The sequence below is a fragment of the Nyctibius grandis genome, assembly GCF_013368605.1.
Source record: "Nyctibius grandis isolate bNycGra1 chromosome W unlocalized genomic scaffold, bNycGra1.pri SUPER_W_unloc_1, whole genome shotgun sequence".
Lineage (NCBI taxonomy): Eukaryota > Metazoa > Chordata > Aves > Nyctibiiformes > Nyctibiidae > Nyctibius > Nyctibius grandis.
Genome location: NW_027167472.1, coordinates 7,532,895 through 7,554,732, shown reverse-complemented (window position 1 = coordinate 7,554,732; position 21,838 = coordinate 7,532,895). Strand labels below are relative to the sequence as shown.

Sequence of the window (21,838 nt, the reverse complement as noted above, 5' to 3'; positions counted from 1 at the left end):
GTGAAAAAAGGTTTGCGTGGGAGGTATAGAAAAGGGAGCAAAAGGCGCAGTCATGATAAAGCAAGGGGTTGTTTTTTCTGTGTTAAGCCTGCTTTGGATCCTGGACCTGACAAAAGGTCATCAACCGATAGTCCTTCCACCTACACCATGGAAGGGGAGTCACAACGTTTGGGTGACTCTGATGCGGAGCTTGAACCAGACGCAGTTTTGTGCCTCCTTAGCTCAGCCTGAACAACCCTTTCATACATTTCTAGTGGGGGTCCCCTTAAACAGATCTGAAAGTAAGGAGATAGTGGCAGGGTTGAATGTGCTGAAACAGAGCCTCTGTGAGAATGCAATGAAATGTGGCGAACATTGGGATTTATGGGACGATAGCTTGCCTGTCAGTCCCTTAGAGCCCCAAGAACTTGACATCCTAGGAACTTTAGAGGCAGAATCTTGTGTGTTTTTCAATTACACAGAGGGATCAAACATTTATCAGAACGACATAAAGAGATTACAAAATGTCACACCCAGTAATCCATTGTGGCAAAATGAATCTATCTGGTGTGCAAACGTAGGGCGTAGTCGAACAGAGCCAGCACCGGATTTGGCCATGCCTAGAAAATTACCAGAAGGTTTATTCCTAATTTGTGGAGATAGGGCTTGGCCAGGGCTGCCCAGTAAAAAACTGGGAGGTCCGTGTACCATAGGTAAATTAAGCTTACTAATGCCTACACGAAAGGTCATATTAAATCACACTAACCTACACAAGATTAAAAGAAGTGTCACTACCTTAGGGAAAGAATGTAAAGATGAGGTAGAACTATGGTCTAGGACCAAAGTAGTTCTTTCTTCTATTTTTGCACCGGGTGTGGCTGCTGCACAAGGACTAACACAATTGCGAAATTTAGCTTGCTGGGTTGCAAAAAGAGCTGATCAAACTTCTAGAATTTTAGGAACATTAGCCAATGATGTAGATAGTATCCGACATGCTACCTTACAAAATAGAGCTGCTATAGATTTTTTATTATTAGTGCACGGTCACGGATGTCAGGAGTTTGATGGGATGTGTTGCATGGATCTGAACGATCATTCCAGGTCAATTCATAAGCAGATCAAAGAGCTCATGGATGCCACACAGAAAATACGGGAACAGCATGGGTTCCTGGATGACTGGTTGGGTAATTTGGGAATTGGAGGGTGGCTGGTCGGATTGATTAAAATGCTATTGATGGGATTGTTTGTGATTTGTATTATCATCCTTGTATTACCGTGTTTATTCTCCTGCTTGCAAAGGGCCCTGCAGCGGACAATAAACACGGCCTTTCTGGCTCAAGAAAAGAAAGGGGGAATTGTAGAGGGGTTTTTTGGAGCAGAATGGTCATGTAATGAGCCAGAAGTATGAGAGTATGGAGTGAAGGCCTAGCTGCGTGAGAAGATTCATGTAGCTAGTGTCAACAAGCCGACCTTCGAGAGATGAGGAAAAACAGCAGCTGAGCAAACAAGAATTGAGGGAGTAGCCGGTGGGAGCCGAACACGGAGGAGAAGAAACAAGAACTGATGGAGCCAATTAAGGAAGGACCAGTGGCAGAGCAGTGACCAATCAACACATCAAAGAAGAGTATGTTTAGTAATATTAACGAATAGCAATGCACATGCTTACAGCTAGGGAAAGTACAAAATGTATAAAAGGGACAGCTTATGCTTAATAAATGTCTTCACTTTGATTCACATTGGATTTTGTGGAGGCGTGTTCCTTCTCCTCAGCCCATGGAGGTTAACAGTGGAGCAGATATCCACCCTGCAGCCCATGGAGGACCCCATGCTGGAGCAGGTGGATGTGCCCAAAGGAGGCTGTGACCCCGTGGGAAGCCCATGCTGGAGCAGGCTCCTGGCAGGGCATGTGACCCTGTGGAGAGAGGAGCTCACACTGGAGCAGGTTTTCTGGCAGGATTTGTGACCCCGTGGGGGACCCACGCTGGAGCAGCCCGTTCCTGAAGGACTGCACCCCGTGGAAAGGACCCACGCTGGAGCAGTTTGTGGAGGACTGTCTCCCGTGGGTGGGACCCCATGATGGAGCAAGGGAAGCGTGTGAGGAGGAAGGAGCGGCAGAGAAAATATGTGATGAACTGACCGCAACCCCCATTCCCCGTCCCCCTGTGCCACTCAGGGGGAGGAGGTAGAGAATTCGGGAATGAAGTTGAGCCCAGGAAGAAGGGAGAGGTGGGGGGAAAGTGTTTTAAAATTTGTTTTTATTTCTCATTATCCTCCTCTGATTTGATTGGTAATAAATTAAACTAATTTCCCCCAAGCTGAGTCTGTTTTGCCCATGACAGTAATTGGTGAGTGATCTCTCCCTGTCCTTATCTCGACCCACCAGCCTTTCATTATATTTTCTCCCCCCTGTCCAGCTGAGGAGGGGGAGTGATAGAGCAGCCTTATGGGCACCTGGTGTCCAGTCAAGGTCAACCCACCACAATGCTGCACGACAATTTTGGTCACTGATATAATCCACTTCTTCAGCAAATACAAACAAAACAGACTGTTTTATTTTAAAGCATGCTCGTCTAATAGACTGAGCTGTTTGTTGCTATTTCATGCAACTTCTGTCTAGTATCAGTGACTCTCATACACAGTCTCTGCAGCCTGTATATCAGATTATTTCCATCATTAAAGAACTTCTGGAGAACTAATACTTAGCTTAATGATGTTGCTACAGTTTGACTGCATGCAAATGTATATGACATAGTAACATAGGCACATGCCCTGGATATATACTTGTTACATGAATAGCTACATAAATTTAATCACTTTTAATATGGAAAACCTAGATCAGAGATCATTGGTTTCAGCTAACAAAACAGAATTGTTTGTGAACTTAAACACTTCAGATAATCCATACTTTTGCCTATTCAGAACACTGATCTTAGACATAGCAGCCTTCCAGTACCTGAAGGGGGCCTACAGGAAAGCGGGAGAGGGGCTTTTTACAAGGGCAAGTAGTGACAGGACAAGGGGGAACGGTTTTAAACTGAAAGAGGGGAGATTTAGATTAGATATTAGGAAGAAATTCTTTCCTGTGAGGGTGGTGAGACCCTGGCCCAGGTTGCCCAGAGAAGCTGTGGCTGCCCCCTCCCTGGCAGCGTTCAAGGCCAGGTTGGATGGGGCTTGGAGCAACCTGGTCTAGTGGAAAAGTGTCCCTGCCTGTGGCAGGGGGGTTGGAACGTGATAATCTTTGGGGTCCCTTCCAACCCAAACCGTTCTATGATTCTATGACTTTTGCACCTTCAGGTTCTTTAGATGATCTCGAACCTGATCTTCTCCTACAGTGGGCATCACATCAGCAAATCATTTCTGAACGTGTGAGTTTTTTGTAATGGGCAGTATTAACTCCAAACCAACTCCTTCACCAGATAGCACCAAAAGGCTAAAAACATGAGTACAGGTCAGAGAGATTTCAAGCAAATTAATGAATTTTGAGGCCTCTCTGCAAGCATGGCTCTGGAGTTTGCAGCAGTAATGAGAATATTGAGGATGTTTTCTGTAAGTTTGTGGTTCTGCACGTTGAGAATGATGTAGATGAAGCCAACTGGATCCAGAACCTGCTGCAGAATAAATTTTCTATTAAACCTGGAATAATCTTTGCAGACATGCCTTGTGGTAAACATGTCTTGGAAAACTTAAGTGATGCTGTTAATGGCTCAGCATGGGCTATTATATTACTGATGGAAAATTCTCTGAACGAACTTTGGTATGAATCTCTCTTACGCCTCCCTTGTTGGTCCTCTTAACAAACAGCACAAACACAACTCTGATACCTGTGAGGCTGCTGAATAACCCACTTATCTGGGAGAAGACTCCCTTTGCCTTGCAGGCTATTAACGTGCTGGAAGAAGACAGTCCTGACTCTGCAAAACAAGTGGAGAAAATTTTCCAGGAGTCTACATATAGGCAGCAGCAAGAGATACGGAGGGAGAAAAGGATGAAAAAGAAACTAGAGCGCTTGTAATGGTGAAAAAGCTGTGAGGACAGATGATTATTAGAATAAAGCAAAAGTGATATACTTTGCTTTTATTTTATAAAGGAAGGAAAACTCTTCTTTTGACAAAACTAATCATAAAGTTCTCTGACAAGGTGTGTTAATTAAGTACTGCTGAACGCATGCCGTATATCAAGACACGAATGTCACTGTGCCTACTTAGAGGCACAAGATGCTGTCAACCCCAAACCTTAGCTATTTTTGTCTTTATTTTGTGAGCTCTGCCAAACACATATTGTCTTCTGTTAACAATGTACAGCTCTTCACATCTTGTGGTTGATATTGAAAAGTATAAATAAATGAGGAATACTAATCATTAGTATGAAATCAATACATTATGAAATATGCTGCTACTTTAAGAAATCAACATTTTAAAGCATGTGGTTATTTTATTTTTGTTGCATATGTGATTTTTTCATATAGCAAACACTTTCTGATGTGTCCCGAATGTTTTGTTATTTTAATAAACACTTTCTTGGCTCATTTTGACTGAATTTGGTTTGGTATATTCTTTAAAGGAAAAAAAATGAACAATTGTATTAGAGGGAATAATGAGGGAGGCTGTTTATGTCTTTAAGATAAGTATTCTGAGTCCAAGTTGGAAAAGGAGGAGGCACACAGAAATTGCATCATTTTGAATTACTTGTATTTTATGCATTTCAAATATCCTAGTTTTTAAGTGTATTTGAACAGATTTAGAATGGATCTTCAATAGTGTGTCTTCCTCCTGTACTTGATAGGACTGCTACCTATGATTCATCACTGTGGGCAGCAGATGCATAGGGCTGCCAGTGCCAGGCAGTAAGCGCCCTGAGCCGCTCGTGACATTACATGAAGGCCTCAGCTCATTGAGGAGCAACATATTACTCATAAGGAACCACACAGACAGCTATATTTCATATGCTAGTGCCTACAAATAAGAATTGCCATCTTGTTTTCATGCAGAAATTTGTACCTTGTCACTACCGATTCTGTATCCAGCCTTATTTACTAAGATCTGATGGGTACTTGTAGCTGATCACAGTCTGTCATCCTGCCAGATTTTATAGGGCTGCTTTGTGTGCTATCCAGCTGGCTGACAATTGCCTGGCAATTAAGTGAAAGTCTGCCTGGGAGTCACAGACTCCAAACAAATGAAACTCTTCTTTTACCTGTTTTAGGCTGTATTCTGTGCTGATCACAGTTCAGCTGTACCTCTCACAACCAGCTATATTTCTGCTATGTGCGAAGTTCCCAGAGTACGGCAGCAGAGTGCAGGACTTCAAAAGGTACACAGGGAAACCATGGCAAAGGGAGGAAAATTGTATTCTATGCTAAAAAAAAGCCTAAGAAATGTTCCTGTCATCCACTTGTGACCTGCCCCTGCTCTCATGCTCGTGGATGAGCTCACGAAGCACTCTCTTGCTTCTTCGGCAAATAGAGAGAAGCAGGTACAGGCTGCAGATGTTCCCTGTGTTACAACAGCAATATTTGAGGTAGCCACCTTGTTAATATTTGGAAATTGGATGTTGTGACTGTTCACTCAACTCTTGCTCAGATTTTTGACTAATGTAGCTCGTGCTAAGGCCTGATGTATGCTGGGAGCAGTGCCATTAGGTAAAAGCAAGGGCAACACATAGGCAGGACAGGTGGCCAGAAAAAGCTAAAAGTCCATTACGCAGACATTATCACCTGCAGATTGCTGTCTCCTTGTCGCAGAGGAGTGTTGCCAACTATGCCAATTTGTCACGGAACACCACTCAGAGATCCTGCTGACTATCCGTCGCAGAGGAGTGTTTAGATAAAAGTGTGACTTAACAGTGTTCGATGGCAAGATTCACTCTATTACTTACTACATGGAGGAAACATACAGAGGGAAAATTGGGTTAGAATTGATTTAGAATGATTGACACAGGGACTGGAGGTGCAGAAAGGTAAGGGAGACCGTCTCGTTGAGTCACGAGGTTCAGAATGGACCCTCTTGCTTTCTAAACTCCTTCTCAGAGAGGAGACTAGGTGCGGCTGGATCCAAACTTAGTCCCAGACTTGGTCAATGGTTTATGTGTAAGAGATACAAAGGGTAAGGGATTATGTGTGTTTATAGCTAAAGGATTGTATGCGCACACCTGATTCTCTATATCACTTAGCTAAGATTCCAAAGTTTCATCGTGCTTATTCCCACTTCACTTACCTTCCGTCTGGGCGTCCGGTGTTAGTTCCCTCTGAAGTTCAAACCCTAGGTTTCCTGAAGCAGACTCTCAGGCATGGGATTTTATAAAATAAATAATTTAATAGAGTGGTACAGCAGCATGGTCAGCTTGTGTCTCCGGAGAAGGGTCGAAAGGGGGGGACCAAAGAAATCCCTGGGCAATTATACACTTAGAGACTATGTTGTAGAAATTTTCACATAAATTGTTATAGAAGTTCTCATGAATTAAGAATAGAATAATAAATATAAGTCAATCTGATAAACACAGGTGGGCTTTCACAATCCATGAATATTGTTCTCAAAGCTCCTTTGTATAATCCTGACCTATGACTGAACAAATCATCAATCAGAGCTTAATGAGCAGCTAAGCAGGAGTAGGCCTAGAAGTATTACCTTCTGATGATTTTAGTACAGGGGATGTATGGTTAACCTTTTCTTTACTTTAAAAGAAATATAGGACACTCAGAAATAAGCATTAATAGAAATAAAGTTCTAAACAGACTTTAGCTATTTTAGGTTAATACTTAGGAGACGCTGGCAGTGGAAACCAGACTCTGGTCGACCCGGATCAAGACGGGACGCTGATCACAGCAAGAACATTAAGGACGGGGTGAGACCGGAGCCCGAGCGGAACCAGAACATAAAGATCAGCGTACCGATGGAAAAGAATGGACTTTTGTGGACTCCTGACAATAGACTTTTGTGGACTCTTGACGAAGGAAGAAAGAGGAATTGAAATAGTTAGTGGATTTTTAACAGAAGCTCGTGAGAAGTTTATGATGTAATTGCTTATTGGTTTCTATATAAACTGATATTGAATTTAAGTCGGTACCATTCACTGCGGTGGTGGTCCAACTCTGAGTTGTTTTAATAAAATCAGCAAACCTAGAGACCCGGACTCTGCCAATTTTCTTTAACAGAAAGATCCCATCTGGGGTGCCAACAACAGACTATTCACCCACCCCTCACGCTATGGTTTGGTTCAGTAGTAATATTTGGGTCTGGGGTCTTCTTGTTCTTCATTGGATTCCTTCACTGTCTTCAGACAGGCCGTTATCTTGTCTAGTTGCAGCTGCTGTTGATGGCTTGTAGCCTTGAAGCCTCCGTATCTTCTGATTTATGCTGGCTCTGGAGGCCCTGTTTTGACTAAGTAGGTGCACATTCAGTAAACCTAAGTGGAAATTTACAGCTTGCAGTCTAAGGCTTCAGCAAATCTAGCTACTCGTGCTAAGTAAGTAAAGCTAAGCACAGCATACTAAATCACACAACATTATAACTCTAAGTCATTCATTCTATTTAAAACTTACTTATTTAAGCTAAACAATATCTCTTAACATTGAGAGGCATCCCTGCTAAAGGGGAGAGTTGACTGGCATTCAGTCCAGTTGCTGTCCAGGGAGAATTCAAATTGGGCTCATCCAGCGTTCTGTCATTGGTAAAAGACCTCATTGCTTCGAGGAGCAGCCTTGAGAGGAGTCCTAGCTCAAGGGGAGATCATTGCCATGCAGCCATGCTGCCTAGCAGGGCGAGCTAAAAGAAGGCTCACTTAGGCTGTCATATTTATGGGATAGAGTGGTTGGCTCGTAGACAAATTGCATACAATGGGAGAGGTACGCACGAGATTCCTTGTACCCACAACTTATCGGTGTTCACTGTGTTGCTCTGCTTCTTTGTGGGTTTCCTAGAGGAGTTCTTGGACAGGCTACAGCTCAGGCCTTTACCTCCTTTGGTGCCTATACCAAACTGCCGCTGGTTTGGTTAAGGGGGGGTCGAGTGCATCCATCACACTCCTGCAGCCGTCATCCTTGCATATTGGTTGTCTGGCAGTTTCTTCAGAATCCACTAACTCATGGAAATGGTACAGACCAAACTTCCAAGCTGGAAGGTATAAAAACATCAGCTTACCCAAAAAGTTTTTGAAGTGGATCCAACAGCAGCTGGACTGCTGAGGCTTTTGTGCTTCCTGGTGTGATACAGAGGACGTGTCCTGGTTTGGCCTAAACCAGGCCAATTTTCCTTTCAGTGATTTTTACTTTCAGCTAAGTCTCCTCTAAGTAACTGCACTTTCTGAAAGTAACTGCATGTTTTTGCAGACAGTGTCTGCCTCCAGGACTGATAACGCTCGAAGTTTGTAGTTATCACTGAGGCACTGGTAGGGATGTTGTGCAGAAAGGCTCTTGCTGTACTTATTCTTAGAGAAACCAAGGTCACTGCTAAATTCCTCACTGCTTACGAGTGAAGAGCCGAAGGGGGGGGTCGCACCTGCAGGGAGGAGCGGACAGGGCAGGTGACCCAAAATTGACCAACGAAGGTATTCCATCCCATACACGTCATTCTCAGTATAAAGCAGGGGGATCACGGGGGTCTCGGTCCTTCTGCTTGAGACTTGGGCTGCTTCTGCTGCTTGAGCCTTCGGACCTTTCTTTTCCCTTCTCGCCCTTCTGCTATGGCCAGTGTCCAAAGAGGACTCTCTGTTTTCCTGCTGCCCCCAATCCCGATCTGTGCATCCCTGAATCCAGTTCTCGACCATTGCTAGGCCCATCCTGGGCCTTCCCGGAGCCTGCCCTGCAGTGCCGGTGGTGACGTGACTGACATCGGGGGAGCTCGATCTTGGTTTTGTATATATTTGTATATATTTGATTATTCCAATATTATTATTACACTCTTTTTCATTATTATAGTTTATTAAAACTGTTTTAACTTTCCAACCCGTAAATCTCTCTCCCTTTTCTCTTTCCCTTTCCCTTCAGATGGGGGGGAGGGTTAACAGAGAGCGTCTGCCACAGGTTTAATAGCCGGCCCAGCTTTAAACTGATTCCGAAATTATGCCCCAAAAGGCTCTATGGAACTGCTCAGAGACAAAGTTTAGTCTTTAAGCAGCGAGGTATTTATTTCAGGCAACGTTGGGGAACTCCCGGCTCGTGCCGGACAAAAGAGTTCCAAAGCAGTCAGTGAAAATCAGACTATTTATACAATTTGCATAAGGGATTACAACATCTTTACATGCATATTCATATTATTGCAACATCTAATTATAATATTCATAGCAGGCGGAGTTAAGGTGGAGTTATAGGCATGGTCTTCAATTTGGGGAGATTTTGAGGGGTCGTTCCGTTCTTCAGCTTCATGAACCCAGTGTCCTTTCATCATCATCTTCATAAACTCTTGAACTTTCCCTAATTTGGATGGTTTCCCTATGTACCTGGCAAGGATTCCTAGTGTCTTGGCAAGAATACTTGATTTCTTGGCTCATCCTTTTTCTTATCTCCCCTTTTTGTATATGCTAGCATTTTTCAGCTTTCTCTGTTCCTACTTCATGTCATAGTGTCCTAGGCCATGTCATAGCGTCCTGTTTCCCAGTGAATTATTACCTCCGCTGTTAATAATAAATTCTCTAAGTTTTTGCTTAAAGCCTACATTTAAACTTTAACTTTCTGATTCCTGTATTGCTACACTGTATTCGCTTTCCTGGCTTCAAAACCGTGACAGATTTATTGGCGCCCAACGTGGGGCTCGAGAGAAGCTCCAACAGGTTGCTCTGATAAGTTGAATCCCAGCTCCGGCGGGAGGAGACCTGGAGAGCTCAGCTGAGAGAGTATCAGATTTCTTCCTTTGAGATTTACGAGGGTTTGGAAATTAAAACAGATAGATAAGATGGTAATGTCATTTTTGAACACTGTGTTCTTGTCTCTTTATAGCGTTTCTTTCACAGCTGAGTATTGCAATGATGCCTTACCTGCCGTGGGCACTGTGTTATTGCTTGCTGCTTCTTAATGTTTACATGCAGTTTAGCAGTGGGCGCTGGTTGAAATGTATTGTTTTGGTATGGGGTTTGATACTGATTTATGCTGTGATAAACTGGGCCGTTACTATTCCGATCTCTTATCTCTATGACACAATGATGGGCAGCTTTAATCATGAATCGGTAGCAGCGACTTCATCTGTGAGCTCCGGGCGTCCTTTTGCTGATTCTGTTAATGATTACACTTCCAGTTTTACTTCGGGAAATAGTACCTTCTCCTTTTCTGCCAAGCTGATTCCACTAGATTTTGTGAAATTCGGATGGGGCTGTTTTTATTTTCGGTTGACCTGAATGTGTTTCAGTTTCTGATGTGGTATAAGCTTAAATATCAGTGCAGGGACAGGTGTAGGTGTTATGCAGCCACCCGAGCTCCTACAGCACATGCTGCCGCTACAGCCACTAAATCCACTCAAACCCCAGCATCGACCCGATCTGTGCCAGTACCAACCGCCCCCATAACCAGGAAGAAACACCAAAAGAAATCAGCTCATGAAGAGAAGGATGATGACTCAGAGCCTTCTAAGGCAGAGACATCACGTAACCCAGGTGAGGGCCCTTCTCAGGCAGAGTCAGGGCCCAATGCAGATGGGGGTTTCCTTGATTGTCTTTTTAAAGCAGACCCATCACAGAAGAAAGGTCCTTCTAAAGCAGAACCATCACAGGAGGAAGACTCAGATGCAGAGGTAACCTACTACTCCTTATCTCTTAAGGAGTTGTGAAATATAAGGAAAGACTTCAGCCGTCATGACGGTGAGCCTATTATTACCTGGTTGCTCCGATGCTGGGATAATGGGGCGGATACCATGGAACTGGATGGTAGAGAAGCCAGACAGTTGGGATCCCTGTCCAGAGACGGTGGTATTGATAAGGCGCTCGCAAGAAGGTCGAACACTATCAGTCTCTGGAGGCGACTCTTGTCAGCTGTAAAGAGCAGGTATCCCTATAAAGATGATGTTATGAGCCACCTAAGCAAATGGACCACTATAGAAAAGGGTATTAACTACCTTAGAGAACTGGCTGTGCAAGAGATCATTTATAGACACCCACGGGACATTGTAGATCCTGTAAATCCTGATGAAGTGGAATGCAACCGATCCATGTTCCGGAAGGTTGTGAGGAGTGCTCCACCGACATATACCCACACATTGTCAGTATTGGTCTGGGGAGAAGATGCTATGGCACGATCTACTGTGGGTAAAATGGCTAACTGTATGCGACAGTATGAAGATAGTATTTCTTCCCCACTGCAGGCCCGTGTCTCGGCTGTGGAAAAACTGACTAAGGAAAACAAGGACTCATTTAAACAACTGTCAGACAAACTGTCCAGGATAGAGAATAAACTTGACTCTCTACCTACACAGGCCCGCGTCGCAGCAGTTAGGAGAAAACGCCTTCCTACAGGACCGGCTCAAAGGAAACGAAACACATCACGAGGTATCCTGTGGTTTGCCCTGCATGGTTATGGGGAGGACATGAGCAGATGGCATGGACAACCTACCAGTACCCTACAGGCACGAGTACGTGAGTTGCAAGCTAAAAGAAATACCAGAGAGAATTTTCCTAGGAGGATGGCTGCTCCAGTTACCAGTGAGCAGGACTCCAGTCAGGGTAGATGGGCCTCAGATCCCTATTTCCCAACTGTGAATAAGGGGAATGAAGGTCCAATCCCCGTGAGCAGCACGAGTCTATTCCTTAATTAGGGGGGCCCTGCCTCCAGCCAGGTGGAGGAGAGGGACAACCAAGTTTATTGGACTGTGTGGATTCGATAGCCTGGCACATTAAAACCACAAAGGTATCGAGCCCTGGTAGACACTGGTGCACAGTGCACCCTAATGCCATCAAATCATAAAGGAACAGACTCTATCAGTATTTCGGGAGTAACAGGGGGATCTCAAGAGTTATCTGTATTGGAGGCCGAAGTGAGTCTAACTAAAAATGAATGGAAAAAGCACCCCATTGTGACTGGCCCAGATGCTCCGTGTATCCTTGGCATAGACTACCTCAAGAGAGGGTATTTTAAGGACCCAAAAGGGTACAGATGGGCCTTTGGTATAGCAGCTGTAGAGACTGAGGACATTAAACAGCTGTCTACCTTGCCTGGCCTCTCAGAGGATCCTTCTGTTGTGGGGCTGCTGAAGGCTGAAGAACAACAGGTGCCAATTGCTACTACCACGGTGCACCGACGACAATATCGCACCAATCGAGACTCCCTGATCACCATTCATAAACTGATTAGACAATTAGAAAATCAAGGAGTGATTAGCAAGACTCGCTCACCCTTTAATAGTCCAAAATGGCCAGTGCAAAAATCTGATGGAGAATGGAGATTAACTGTGGACTATCGTGGCCTAAATGAAGTTACGCCACCACTGAGTGCTGCTGTGCCAGACATGCTAGAACTTCAATACGAACTGGAGTCAAAGGCAGCCCAGTGGTACGCCACTATAGACATTGCTAATGCATTTTTCTCTATTCCCTTGGCACCAAAGTGCAGGCCACAGTTTGCTTTTACCTGGAGAGGTATCCAGTACACCTGGAATCGACTGCCCCAGGGGTGGAAACGCAGCCCTACTATTTGCCACGGACTGATCCAGACTGCACTAGAAAAGGGTGGAGCTCCAGAACATTTGCAATACATTGATGACATCATTGTATGGGGTAATACAGCAGCAGAAGTTTTTGACAAAGGGGAGAAAATAATCCAGATTCTTCTGAAAGCTGGTTTTGCCATAAAAAGAGGCAAGGTCAAGGGACCTGCCCAGGAGATCCAGTTTTTAGGGATTAAATGGCAAGATGGGCGTCGCCAGATCCCGATAGAGGTGATCAACAAAATAACAGCTATGTCCCCACCAACTAACAAAAAGGAAACACAAGCCTTCTTAGGCGTTGTGGGTTTCTGGAGAATGCATATTCCAGATTACAGCCAGATTGTACGCCCTCTTTATCAAGTGACCAGAAAGAAAAATGATTTTCAGTGGGGCCCTGAACAACGACAGGCTTTTGAACAGATTAAACAAGAGATTGTGCATGCAGTAGCCCTTGGACCAGTCCGTATGGGACAAGATGTTAAAAATGTGCTCTAAACCTCAGCTGGGGACAATGGTCCTACCTGGAGCCTCTGGCAGAAAGTACCAGGGGAGACTCGAGGTCGACCCCTAGGATTTTGGAGTCGAGGATACAAGGGTTCCGAGGCCAATTACACTCCAACTGAAAAAGAGATACTGACAGCATATGAAACAGTTAAAGCTGCTTCAGAGGTAATTGGTACTGAAGCACAGCTTCTCCTGGCACCCCCATTACCAGTACTGGGCTGGATGTTCAAGGGTAAGGTTCCTACTACTCATCATGCAACTGATGCGACGTGGAGTAAATGGATTGCATTAATTACACAGCGGGCTCGAATAGGAAACCCTAATCGCCCAGGAATCTTAGAAGTGATCATGGACTGGCCAGAAGGCAAAGACTTCGGAATGCCACCAGAAGAGGAGGTGACACATGCTGAAGAAGCCCCACCGTATAATGAACTACCAGAGGATGAGAAGCAGTATGTCCTGTTCACCGATGGATCCTGCTGTCTTGTAGGAAAGCATCGGAAGTGGAAAGCTGCTGTATGGAGTCCCATACGACGAGTCACAGAAGCCACAGAAGGACAAGGTGAATCGAGTCAATTCGCAGAGGTAAAAGCCATCCAGCTGGCTTTAGACATTGCTGAACGAGAAAAGTGGCCAAGGCTGTATCTTTATACTGACTCATGGATGGTAGTAAATGCCTTGTGGGGGTGGTTAAAGCAGTGGAAGCGAAGCAACTGGCAGCGCAAAGGGAAACCTATTTGGGCTGCTGAATTGTGGCAAGATATTGCTGCTCAGCTAGAGAAACTAGTCGCGAAGGTACGTCATATAGATGCTCACGTACCTAAAAGTCGGGCAACTGAGGAACATCGAAACAACCAACAAGCGGATCAGGCTGCTGAAGTGTTTCAAATAGATTTGGACTGGGAACATAAAGGTGAACTATTTTTAGCTCGGTGGGCTCATGACACTTCAGGTCATCAAGGGAGAGATGCAACATACAGATGGGCTCGTGACCGAGGGGTGGACTTAACCATGGACTCTATTGCACAGGTTATCCATGATTGTGAAACATGCGCCGCAATTAAGCAAGCCAAACGGTTAAAACCTTTGTGGTATGGGGGGCGGTGGTTGAAATATAAATATGGGGAGGCCTGGCAAATTGACTATATCACACTCCCTCAAACCCGCCAGGGTAAACGTTATGTGCTTACCATGGTGGAGGCAACCACCGTGTTGCCGCTTGTCTGTGGCAAGCTCCGTTCAGTTGCTGGCTGGCCTGAGGCTATCCGTACCCCAGGGCCATTGAGCACTGACACCAATGTGAGGATGCAACAAATGGCGTTTATTTAACTGTGCAACAGCCTTATATAGTCGTCTTGTCCCGTACGAACTCGCACGATACTTGCACATCCTGCTCCTTTTGCCACGCCTACCTTCCGTTACAGCCCGAGATTTTCCGGTCGCCGTACCCTAATCTACCTACACCACTGGATGGCTGGAAACATACTCTGTGCCCCATGCCACTGCCCGGAACACTATTCTGGGCCTTGAGAAGAAAATCTTGTGGCGACACAGCACACCAGAGAGAATTGAGTTGGACAATGGGACTCATCAAAAACAGTCTCATAGACAACTGGGCCAAAGAGCATGGCATCGAATGGGTATATCATATCCCCTATCATGCACCAGCCTCTGGGAAAATTGAACGGTATAATGGGCTGTTAAAAACTACCCTAAAAGCAACGGGGGGGTGGAATCTTTAAAAACTGGGATAAGCATTTGGGACAAGCCACCTGGTTAGTTAACACCAGGGGATCTATCAACCGAGCTGGCCCTGCTCAGTCGCACCTTTTACATACAGTAGAAGGGGATAAAGTCCCTGTGGTGCATGAAAGGAATCTGTTGGGAAAAACTGTCTGGGTTCTTCCTGCAACGGGCAAAGGTAAACCCATTGTCCTGGTTTGGCCCAAACCAGGCCAATTAGTCTTAGAGAAACCAAGGTCACTGCTAAATTCCTCACTGCTTACAAGTGAAGAGCCGAAGGGGGGTCGCAGCTGCAGGGAGGAGCAGACAGGGCAGGTGACCCAAGATTGACCAACGAAATATTCCATCCCATACATGTCATTCTCACTTTCCTATTTATCACTAACCCAATGCCTCCTGGAGGTGGGGCCCAGGAGGGAGGGGCCCTCCTGTCTCCCACTGATTGGTACCAGCTTTGCCAATTTTCCAGTTAAAAGCCTGCAGGTGTAATGGCAGGGGGAGCTACTGCATTTTCCCCTCTGCCTGTGCTGGGGGGAGCAACTCTGCCTGAGGAGGATTTCCAAGCTCTCGATCTTGGTTTTGTATATATTTGATTATTTCTATTATTCTTATTATACTCTTTTTCATTACTATAGTTCATTAAAACTGTTTTAACTTTCCAACCCATAAGTCTCTCTCCCTTTTCCCTTTCCCTTTGGGTGGGGGAAGGAGGGTTAACAGAGAGCGTCTGCCACAGGTTTAATAGCTGGCCCAGCTTTAAACCGTGACAGATTTATTGGCACCCAACGTGGGGTTCGAACCCACGACCCTGAGATTAAGAGTCTCATGCTCTACGGGTGGGGCATGAAACGAATCTATTGGGAAAAACTGTCTGGGTTCTTCTTGCTACGGGCAAAGGTAAACCCATTCATGGGATTGCTTTTGCTCAGGGACCTGGATGTACTTGGTGGGTGATGTTGCAGGATGGTGAAGTCCAATGTGTCCCTGAAGGTGATCTAATTCTGGGTGAGAATACTTAATTCTGAACTGTATGATGTTAATTGTTACATAATACTAACAGTGTTCATAAGTGTCTTTCAGGTTGAGGCAGTGGTGATGAGACCGGAGCTAGCTGCAAGTGGCGTCCAGTAACCACCTCAAGACTGATATCTTTAACCTGCAACCCATGGGCACGAACCATGACAAAACTCAACCCCCAATCCTGAACTAAATGAACTTAATGAACTTTTGTATAGAGATGAATCATAAACTAGTGGTGATCTGAGTATGACGTGAATGGTATGGAATAAGGGGTGGAATGTCCTGGTTTGGCCTAAACCAGGCCAATTTTCCTTTCAGTGATTTTTCCTTTCAGCTAAGTCTCTTCTAAGTAACTGCACTTTTTGAAACTAACTGCATGTTTTGCAGACAGTGTCTGCTTCCAGGACTGATAACGCTTGAAGTTTGTAGTTATCACTGAGGCACCGGTAGGGATGTTATGCAGAAAGGCTCTGGCTGTACTTGTTCTTAGAGAAACCAAGGTCACTGCTAAATTCCTCTCAGGTCACGAGTGAAGAGCTGCAGAAGGGTCGCACCCGCAGGGAGGAGCGGACAGGGCAGGTGACCCAAAATTGACCAACGAAGGTATTCCATCCCATACACGTCATTCTCAGTATTAAACGGGGCGATCACGAGGGTCTCGGTCCTTCTGCTTGAGGCTTGGCCTGCTTCTGCTGCTTGAGCCTTCGGCCCTTTCTTCTCCCTTCTCGCCCTTCTGGTCTGGCTGGTTTCCAAAGAGGACTCTCTGTTTTCCTGCTGCCCCCAATCCCGATCCGTGCATCCCTGAATCCAGTTGCTGGGCCCTGCCTGGGTCTTCCCGGAGCCTGCCCTGCCGTTTCGGTGGTGATGTGACCGTCATCAAGGGAGCTCGATCTTGGTTTTGTATATATATATATATATTTAATCATTTCCATTACTATTATTATACTCTTTTTAATTACTATAGTTTATTAAAACTGTTTTAACTTTCCAACCCGTAAGTCTCTCTCCCTTTTCCCTTTCCCTTTCCCTTCTGGAGGGAGGGGGGAGGGTTAACAGAGAGCATCTGCCGCAGGTTTAATAGCCAGCCCAGCTTTAAACCATGACAGCTTAGCATTTGTATTCTGTTTTGCTTGCTCTCTGTGCTCATGCTGACTGGTGCTTACAGTAAATGGAGCATTCCTCAGATTTCCCTCCCTCCCTCCCTCCCTTCTACCGATATCTGTTTGAGAAAAAGTAGCTTTCAACAAAGATGTTTGCTTCCAACCATTTTGGACTCCCTAGAGCCTTTAAAGCTTTCTGTCATCCTGGAGTGCTCCCTGAATTATCTGCTCCATAGTTAATAGTGGAGCTGATAATTCATAGTGGTACCCAGTGACAGGACAAGGGGCAATGGGCACAAACTGAAACATGGGAAGTTCCATCTGAATATGAGGAAAAACAACTTTACTTTGAGGGTGCCAGAGCCCTGACACAGGCTGCCCAGGGAGGGTGGGGAGTCTCCTTCGCTGGAGATACTCAAAACCCGCCTGGACACAACCCTATGCAAAATGCTCTAGGGGAACCTGCTTTGGCAGGGGCTTGGACTAGATGATCTCCAGAGGTCCCTTCCAACCCTAACCATTCTGTGATTCTATGTATGACTAGCTGGAGTACTAGCAAAATCTTTATAGCAATGGGCCTCAATGCAGCTAACTGCTGCTGTCATTGCTGCTTGGCTATCTCTCTGAGCTTTCCAGTGCCCCTGACCTGACTGAACCTATGCTCTATAAGAAGCTGTTGGGTTTGTCCTTTACATTTTAGCTAGTAAGCAAAAGAATGATAAATATGCTCTATGTTAAATTAGTTAAGTGAAACTACTAATTTCCTGCGAGAGGGGGGAGGAAGACAAGAGGCAATGAGCACAAACTGAAATACAAAAAATTCCATTTAAACAGAAGAAAAAGACTTTTTACTGTAAGGTGGTCAAACACTAGAACAGGTTGCTCAGAGAGGTTGTGACGAATATCTCACCCTTGGAGATATTCAAAACCTGACTGGACACAGTCCTGAGCAACGTGCTCTAGGTGACCCTGCTCTGAGCAACAGGGGGTTGGACTAGACAATCTCCAGGGGCGCCTGCCAGCCTCAGTCACTCTGTGGTTTTGTGATACTCTCGCAACTTGACCCCTGTCATTTTAAGATGCTCAAGCCCAACATCTGGTTTGACAAGATTTTTCAGGAATTGGTTCACAGTGAATCAGAAAGAACCATGTTGAACTTTGGGGTATACTAGAACCCAGGAAAGATACAGAGGCTTCTATATGTGTGCAGCGGCATTGCTCCTAATGTTTCTTTCCCTTCCAGTTTGGGCCACATGTTCCCTTGATCCCTCTTTGTAACACCGTCCAGGTCCACCTCGTGCAGATATTCTCCATTTACTGCTGATGCTTCTCCCTGTTCTTTTGTCTTTAGTCCAGCTTTATCTTTTCCTTTCTCTTTTTCTTCTCCTTCCCTGCACCCCCCCCCCCCCCCCCCCCCCTCCAATTGTTCCAAAGCACCTCCTGCCTTCCCACTCTCTCTCAAAGGGTAATTGTTGCAGCCCAAAGTCATAGGTTCATTAAAATTTGTTACACTGCTTAAGCATTTTTTGAAAATTTAACAGCCTCCCAGAAAACAGGGCCTCAGAAAGTAAATAATTTTTTCTGGACTTGTCAATAAGGAGAGAAATATGTGCTTCATCTAAAAAGGATACTGTTAAAACTTAAATTGCTGCTCAAGTAATGAGCGGTCACTTAAGAGACTGAGAGGCTTGCTACACATAATCTACTTTTGTCCTTATATACTTGTTACACTAAATGACTAGGATAGCCTCGGTGAAGACAATGTTACTGATTTATATATCTTTAATTAGATGTAGATGCTCATGAATAATGTGGAAATTAGTCGAGTGATGACTTTAGTTATCAGGAGAAAAAGGCTGAAAACTTCTGAAATCTGTGCACAAATCCAGTTTTATTTCAGTTACCCGAAAGGACTTCAGTAGCTATACAGAATACTCCGAAAACTGAACATTAGCTGTATGAAGTACAGCTAGTCTTATTAAAAAAAACAAATCTTTGCCCAATCAATTTTGAAAAACATTGTACATGAAACACTTTGTTGTTTCTATTCAAAGCAAGATCTGACAAATGAAATTGTAAAAAATAAAAAGTAAAAAAACGCACAAAGCTATCAAAATGGCCTTGAGCATTAAAACCTAAAAGACTTGATAAAAAAGAGCTGCTGTTAGTAGTATCTAATGTGCTATCCATACATACAAGTGACTGGAAGCTTAAAAGTTTATATAATTATTAATTACATTCAGAGCATACATACATGTAGGCCTATTAAATAGTGTCAGATAGTGTTTAAGAAACTTATTTTTATATTCTCAGTATGGTATCAAAAGTGGAATTAAAAGGAGACTAGAATCAGAAAACAAACTACTTAATTCTGACTTGACAGCAGCCTAAGAAAAGGCGTCTAACCGCTGAAGTAGTTTATGGCACTAGTTGGCTTAGTGTCCCATAATCAGCATTCATTCAGGATAACTGCAGGTTGCCTGGAAGCTGCCCTACTCTAGGTCCACATACAAGGTATAGAAATATAGCTGGTTGTTGGCCTTAGCTATATAAGTCTTCTGTCCCTGGTTAAACATTCAGTAGGTCTTAAGCAAACACATGTTCTCTTGTGGCACTGCTGTTGCCTAAAAAGAGAAGAGATTTCTTTTTGAAGGGAAGAGATTGTGACCATCTACTTCATGTTCTTAATGTGGGCCTTATTACTAGAGTAGCTCAGCACCTTAGAATACTTAATGTATTTCTTCTCAGTACTCCTTCCAAGATAAGAAGATATTACCCATGTTTTATAGAGGATACTGTAGCTTAGAAGAGTTTGGCTGTCCCTGCTTCAGTGCTCATCCATCCCTGAAGAAATACAACATAAAGTACCCACAAGAGTCAAAGAGTTGAGATCTAATTATTGGATAAAGATTCATATAAGCTACACGGGTCAGAACTAATCTTGGAGGACTACACAATTAGTCCGTGGTCATTTTGCTTCCTTTACTAACCAGAGAGGCCGAAGCTACTGACCATGCCTGAAACAGACTCTCTGATTCTCAAGTCTGTGATTAAGTATCAGCCACCGTCAAAGAATTCAACATGTAATTCAAAACATAACCATGGAGATGTCTTTGGTTTCATAGTCACTACCGGTACAGTCCCTGGGTTATCTGTTAACCTACTGATATCTACCTATTTTATATCATTGCGTCAGGTCCCATGGATCTTACAGTATCCCTTACAAAGACAAAAGATAAGCAATTCAAGTTTAGGTGGCTTATGAAAGGAAGCACTGGGAAGCAATGCAACAACGACAAATTTGTAAAAATACGGTATTAACCCTGTTGTTTCTTTGTTTCAAAGAAAAATTGTGTCTCAGTCACCTGCTGGATATCCTCATTCATCCTAATACATTAGTTTTTATGATAGGGTTTGCATTACTGTTTTCATCTAGCAAAACAGCAGGACTTGGCAAAGAACGCAGCAGTCACTGGTTGCAATACTACCTCTAATACCTGGTGTTTCTGTACTTCCTCCCAGGTGTTTGTGTTCCACATGGATGACAGATGAATTTTCTTCAAAAAGAATGACTAAAGCTGGAATAGGTACAAGGCCAAATTTCCTCTTGAGCTCTCTTCTTCCTCTTGCTGTACCTCATGTGGCTGTCAGAACTTTGCCGTTGTGGAACAGAGATTATTGGAAAGAAACTCCTCTTAAGCAGACAGGCTTTTGTTCTGTTTTGACACAAGGCTTCCAGCCCAAAGTCACGAGCAATCTGCACTGAGAAAGCTCTGTGCTTTTGTGGTACAGTTCTTTTCTGAAGACGACTTGTCTGAGTCAATTTGTAGTAAAGAGAACAGTTTTCTGGAGGAATGTGTTCTGGGCAAACAATCTTCATTATCAGTCTCATACTAACACATTCTCTGAGACTTCCATCAGATTCGGCTTTGAATTTAGAGGCACATAAAATCATTCCTAGTTTCTTTATGTGGACTAGTTATGTAACAAATCAAAGAGAAATTGTATTCTTGTACCTCTTTCCTATTAATCCTTACTCTCTTTCTACACCAGTGGGTGAAAAAAAAATTTAAAAATGGTGTGCACATATAAACTTGCTGCAGAAGTCCTTGTCATCACATTTTGCCTTGTCCCTTTTCTTAAAAGGGAACACATGATTCTATGGCTTATCTTCTGGCACAACCACAATTTCATCATATGAAATCCAAGATTGCTCTGTGCTCTAAACTAGTCGGCATGTTACTCATCTTTTTGTATACATGCAAGAGTCCAAATAATTTTGTGGGTTTTCCTGATCCTTTTCCACTTCTCCTCTCCTTTCCACTTCCAGAAGACTCTGTCTGTAATGTCTTTGTGCAAGTCTACAAATTGAGGAACATTTTAGGATTAAGATTTCTGACATGCTCATATCACTCTAACATGTTTGTGAAGCATTTTGTGTAGCTGTTCTAAGTGCATTTCTCTCCTATTTTCTTAGTGACAATAGTAGACAATTCCTCCTGTCTGTTAGTTAGAAGTTGTCATCACCTGTCACCCAAACTCTGAATATTTCTCTGTGTGACCATGGGCAAGTACGTGGCAGAAAGACAACTGAAGAGTGCTTTCTTTCTCCTTTATGCTATCTTTTCTCTCCGAGATAGTCTGCTTCATTCTGACAGAAGCTGGAACTCCACTTTGAAAGATAGGCTGCAAAGAGAAATCACCTACCCTAGTAAAATTCATGATAGCAAGAACTTCTGATTTACTGTGACATAAGACAAAAAACAGTTTTTTTTTCTCAGTGAACTTTCATATCTGTATTCTTATAGTTCATACTTAAACTGTGTAAACAATCACTTTCCTGGGCAAGTCCTCAGTAGGTAAGCTACATAC

General features: G+C 44.0%; 1 protein-coding gene across 1 annotated transcript; it reads left to right on the top strand.

The window, feature by feature from the left end:
- Window positions 1–2,052: 2,052 nt before the first annotated feature.
- On the top strand, window positions 2,053–3,991 carry TICAM2 (TIR domain containing adaptor molecule 2). The gene is given in 4 exon segments (XM_068424283.1): window positions 2,053–2,073; window positions 3,477–3,734; window positions 3,736–3,794; window positions 3,796–3,991. Coding segments are annotated over 4 exon segments (534 nt in total).
- The last annotated feature ends 17,847 nt before the right edge of the window (window positions 3,992–21,838 follow it).